The 5508-nt window shown below is 34.4% G+C and overlaps 1 protein-coding gene across 14 annotated transcripts in view; it reads right to left on the bottom strand.

The window, feature by feature from the left end:
• The window catches only part of LOC117176234 (PDZ and LIM domain protein Zasp), a 54284-nt gene extending 49120 nt beyond the window's left edge, over window positions 1-5164 (bottom strand). For 7 of the 14 annotated variants that reach the window (XR_004467605.1, XM_033367223.1, XM_033366658.1 and 4 more), the window contains exon 1: window positions 4731-5162. Coding sequence is in view for 12 of the 14 variants with exons in the window: in XM_033367223.1 (XP_033223114.1) it covers window positions 4731-4835 (105 nt within the window). In the remaining 2 variants the exon portion in view is untranslated. Of the gene's footprint in view, window positions 1-4730 lie in introns of all 14 variants that reach the window. The other 7 variants (XR_004467609.1, XM_033366783.1, XM_033366837.1 and 4 more) reach the window with 3 other exon arrangements.
• Between the last annotated feature and the right edge of the window lie 344 nt (window positions 5165-5508).

Genomic DNA, 5508 nt, shown 5'->3' with positions numbered 1-5508 from the left:
TTAAATTATATCGTATAAATATATATTTATAATTAATATATACTTATTATATATAACAATATTATATATTTCGATCCCGACTTAGAAAACCGCAAATACCTCCTGAAATAGAACCAGACATTAGAGACAAACATTCATCTCTCTTAAATTAGCATTTAGTTCAGGCCATTTGTTAATTATAGCCTTATAAACAATTAATTGTAAAATAATCTTTGGCCTCGGCCAGCTAAAATTTTACAGTTATAATTTTTGACTTTATTTTTAGTAATGTATCTGTTAGGTTCCTAATAATATTTAAAAATATTGTTTCTTAATGTTTTTTGTTTTTGCTTTCACGTAAGAAAAATCTTGTTCCCCTCAATTTTTTTTCATCTAACAAGATCTTACCTATTATGTAGAAATTAATTATCTATAAGACCGTTATGAACAAATGGTTTTAATTATCAAATTTAAGAGAGATGAAAGATTTTATTTTTACCTGATTCAAGAAACAAAAGATAGCATCGACCTTGTAATTGAAGTATGGTACAAAGATGCACAAAGAATAAAATTGTATGCGTAGTTGTTAAAAAAGTACCATTTTCAGCACTTTCATATTAACAAAAGTTTTAGCTCCTTCAGAAATTTTTGTTTTCTTCGTGGAGCCAGTTTCCATAGGTAGGTTATGATGAATTTATTTTTATATAGTTATCAATATGGTTATATAGTTATCAATTATCTGCATATTTATCCAATTCCGTGATAAAAAATATCTTTGACTTACTCCATGTTTATGAACAGCTCATCAATTTTAAATTTCTACAAACCACAGATCTCATAAAGTTAAATAGATGCGACCTGTACAAGAATGACATAATCGATTACGATAGAACTAATCACACTCAAATATGTGATAAATATAGGTGTGACGGAGTTGTCATAAAGACGAGAGGTTCGCAAACAAACAGACTTTTTTGGATAGTGTCAATAGATAACGGAGGTCAATAAAAAAATTACTCTTGACACTTGAAAGAAAAATATGTTCACATGTAGAAAAACATTTACAAATGTACTAAATGTTATACGTTATAAACGACAACTGTTCATAGCCCCTGACTTATTCACATAGATAAGAATTCGAATCAGGCGACGAAGAAAAAGATAAATGAAAGAAAAATAACCATTGGATAAAAGAAGAAGCAGTAAATTAGATGTTTTCTATTACTGAACTTAGTGTACAAGCTTTTTCCTGATTCTAATCGTAAGAAGTATATAAATCTTCGGTAATTCATGTGACGTTTTCCCTCGAGTTTTTCAATGTCTTTTTTTTTAGAGGAAAATCTACGGGAAAATTTATTTTAGAGGTGACTACAGGCAGGAAGACGAGAGCTTGAGCAGAGCACGGGGCTCGACCCGGCGCGCGAGTTTCGCAAAGGCACCTTCTCGAAATAGAACACCCAAATAATTTGCCTCGGATTACCAGCGCCTGACGCCTTTCATCGTTCGCGCGCTGCGTGCACTTTTCAAAAAACTCTAACTCAGAGAAGCAGTTCTTATAAAAACGGGTATTCCTTATTTAAAATTTTAAAAAAGCAATAAAAGCATTAGGCTTCCAGAATTAGTAACTTGTTCCAATTATTTCAATCATCTGAATTCACGAATAAGATGGTGATCATAGTCCTTTTTTAGGATCAATTAACTATTAAGGAAATTATTTTTTCCAAATAAGCTTCAAATTATTTAAATTAAATTAAAGTGTATATTACTATTTTATAATTGCAGTTCACCTTAACTAAATTACTATACATATATAACAAATAAATCTAATAAATTATTACTTAAAATTAAAAAATATATCCAAACTTCTTAATTCTTCTTCAAAATATATTCTATCTTCCACTTCAACTCTTGTCAAATTGCGATTCACAGATCGTTTTTGACTTCCGGTGTGAGACCTTGAATTATGTCATTAAAGCGCACGAGTTAGTCGAGCTGCCAAATCGCTCTACGGTATTCAGTTTTACAGCCCCTTATTTTTTTATAATTGGATTACTAATAAGAGAAAAGACCTCTTTAAAAAAAAGAATAATATTTTTTCATAATTTTATCTTAGTGGAAAGTAAAATTGGAATATTATTCTAAAGATTACATCTAGAAATAGAGTCAGCCCAGAAACCAGTGCTGATTTTCTCTTACTTGGAAAACAATAGGATGCAATTATTTTGAAGAAACCAAACTTAACTTAGGATACGTGCCCCATAAAGTCCACTACTTGAAATTTATTACAGCAAGACGTAAAATACTAAACGTAAACAGCATCCAGTTTATGTTCCTCGTCTGATCTAGAAACACACTACCTTTGGTGTGGGCGGAAGTTGCTACCAACCGTCACATCTACAAGACGGTTAAATCACTATCCGAAAATCTTTCTAACAAATTCCCTAAAAACTGAATTTTCCCAAAACGACCGAAATAATTCAAATATTATGAAAAAAGCTTCCAAATTTGTATAACCAGTATTTAATTATTTATAATCTTGTCCGATAATCCAAATCGAACCTTTAGTATTTGGATTATGAAGTCGAAGAACCTTTATTTTCTTGGATAAATCTTTTATATTATATTTTATGAATTTTCATTGTTCGAAGGAGATGAATTGGTCAAGAGTTAGGTAAAGGCATCAATAGTCTAGACATTCTTCTCATTTACCTATTCAAAATGTATTGTAAGCGCTAAAGAAAGTATAGATAGTGCATACTAAAAAGTATAAATACAGAATTACCATTAAAATTAACCACATTTTTGTATCGCATATTTAACTATATATATGTGAAAAATCTTTATAAAAGATACAATTTTAATCTTAATGTTCTTATTTAATATTCTGAAACAAGAATTAGAGGGGTAGAAACGCTACTGAAGGGTGGGCCATTACTTTTGTTACTGCCCTGTGATAATGCATTCGTGGCGACAAAGTTTTATGCTAATTCTGAATGGAATTTTTGTGAAAAAAACTAACTTGAAACTTTTAAATGGGTGAGGGAACTGGAAAGGGGGAGGGTACTTGGAAATGAGACATGTTGTGACTGAAGAGGGAACCACAATTATCAACAATCTATTAAAGGGGGTACTTGGAAACGGACAAGTCATAAAATTATTAGCAACCCCTAGGGAGAATAGGTTCTTTGGAAAGGAAGATGCAGTGCAAAAAAATTATCAACAGTCCCTGTAAATAGTTGTGCGAATTAGCTACATGTTGCTCACACCCTTAGATTTGTGTTAATTAAACGATGTCGATTTTTCTGTGTTAAATTCGTATTTCTCGGAAAAAATCTGTTGGAAGCTGTCTTCAGAAATGTTAGCCATACGAATATCATACTAAACCCACGGATAGGCACGGATAAAATAAAATAAACTGAGGCTGCTAGAAATTCAATTGGTCTATATATAATGTCGTTTTTGGTATAATATTAAAATTAAAATATTAAAATTGGCGGGATATTATTCTCAATCGATACTGGTGCCTTTATAAGAGGAATTATTGAAAATGATTGAAACAGATTGGTAACAGATATTAATTGTTTAATTGTAAATACAATTGGTAAACTTTATTACAATCAGTTGAAGAACAATTGATAAGTTTGATATATTTGAAAAATTATATAATTCATGATGGATTAGTATAACCGGATAAAACCGAATAGGAAAACCTCATATTGATGCGAATGAAGTTTTAAATTATCGAAGATAAAACGCAATATAATCTCAGGAAGGGATGCAAAACGAATGAAATGACGGACAGAAGCGGATGGAAAAAGTAACGAATGAATGCTGATACATCTCGGTCAGGTGAGGGATCAAAACGGATAGTCCATCAGTTGTTTTTTATAGTGATTTTAACGGTTTCCAATACCAAGGAAAGCTTCTCTTGAATGTAAAGAAATCTCTGCAAGGTTGATTGACTGAAAATGGACCGTCTCGAGTTACAAGGCGCCTAGTAGCCAAAACACGGATTGTCGTCGCGCGTTGTTTCTAACGTAGTTGGCAACGATTTCTGCCGATGCGCGTGAAACGATTTGGCTTAGGATCCTCCCTTACGTAACGAAAGCCCCACTACTACGTGAATTCCGATATTGAATTTTTACTAATTCAATGCGATGTCGAACCGGAAGTCACGCAACATAGGAACATGTGTCTATGGCAAAGTTTGACTCGAGCAAGATGGAACTGACGTTTATACGTATATGTATACAAACAGCAATCGGCGTTCAAATAAATTGTCCAAATTAATTTTATATCCTAAATTTTGAAAAACCATTTTAAAACTTAAAGAATACATTAGAATAAACGATTTCCGTTTACAATGCTTCCGTATAGAAATACTAGTAATTTCTTTTTGAATTTTGGCATAATCCCTAAAAAAATAGTCCATTTTTTCGAGTTCGAGTTAATTCTTCTTAGCTGACCCAGCTTGAAATTGCGTGGAATCTTATTGTTGGTTGTAAGCTGGATTTAGCTGAAGATTTATAATTTTACAAGCTACTTAAATTGTTTGAAGTTGATATAAGCAAGTGTAGGTATTTAAAGTTCATAAGTTAGCTTGAGCTTTCTGAACATTAATTTTCATCAAATGCGTAGCATACATAAGAATTGCCCCACTGTGATTATACACATTTTTTAAAATTTTCATTGACTTTTAATCACATAAAAGACAAATTCCCCAAAACTGATGTCCTCTGATCAAGACTCACCTTCTGGACGATAAGGGGTGTTCCAAAGTCCTTGCCACCCTGCAGACGAAAGCCCCAGGGTGATCCTTCGAACCGGGATAACTTGACGCTGATCAGCTGCGCCATATCACTTCAACAGAGAGTAAGAGTAACTGATAACGTGTAAACTGGTCCCGTGAATACCGCTGGATATTACAAGTCACGTTAGCACGCCGCGTGGAGTCGAAAGTACAAGGCAACACTAGACTCTTACAATTTCTATTTCGGGTGGTTATTGTTTTTCCAGTCTCTGGCGAACGTGGTATCGCGGGCGGCGTGACTCCAACGTTCCTGAAGAACGCAAAAACCGAAGTAAGGTAAAACCTCTGTCTGGTCAGTCGGCCAGCAGGCTTTCCATGCGATTTGAACGAGGAGGCGAGAGCGCGTGCGTCCGCGCTGAAGTGGTGGGACCGGGATGGTAGCTAGGCATTCTCGACATTTCACTGTTCACTGTATCCCACTTCCCCTATCCCTTCCTTTCACTGCTCCTCTTCCTCCTTCGCGAGAAGCTTCTCCGGAGCGAGCGAGCCTCCCTGGAGAACCCGTGAAAAGCTGAACCTGACGGCATACGGCACGCGTGACATTCTCTCTTCTAGGTCTAGGTAGCTTAGAAGGCCTTCAATTTACATCGTTTTTGAAAAATGCTACAAATTAAGCATCCTTCTTGCGTGGAACGTTCCCAGGTAGAAGGAAAGTGATTTCAGGAGGATGCGGAAATCACGTACATCTTTGTATACTGTATCAGATGCAGGTTATACTG

Source organism: Belonocnema kinseyi, chromosome 1 (genome assembly GCF_010883055.1).
Source record: "Belonocnema kinseyi isolate 2016_QV_RU_SX_M_011 chromosome 1, B_treatae_v1, whole genome shotgun sequence".
NCBI classification, from domain to species: domain Eukaryota; kingdom Metazoa; phylum Arthropoda; class Insecta; order Hymenoptera; family Cynipidae; genus Belonocnema; species Belonocnema kinseyi.
This window is presented reverse-complemented; position numbering and strand designations above follow the sequence as displayed.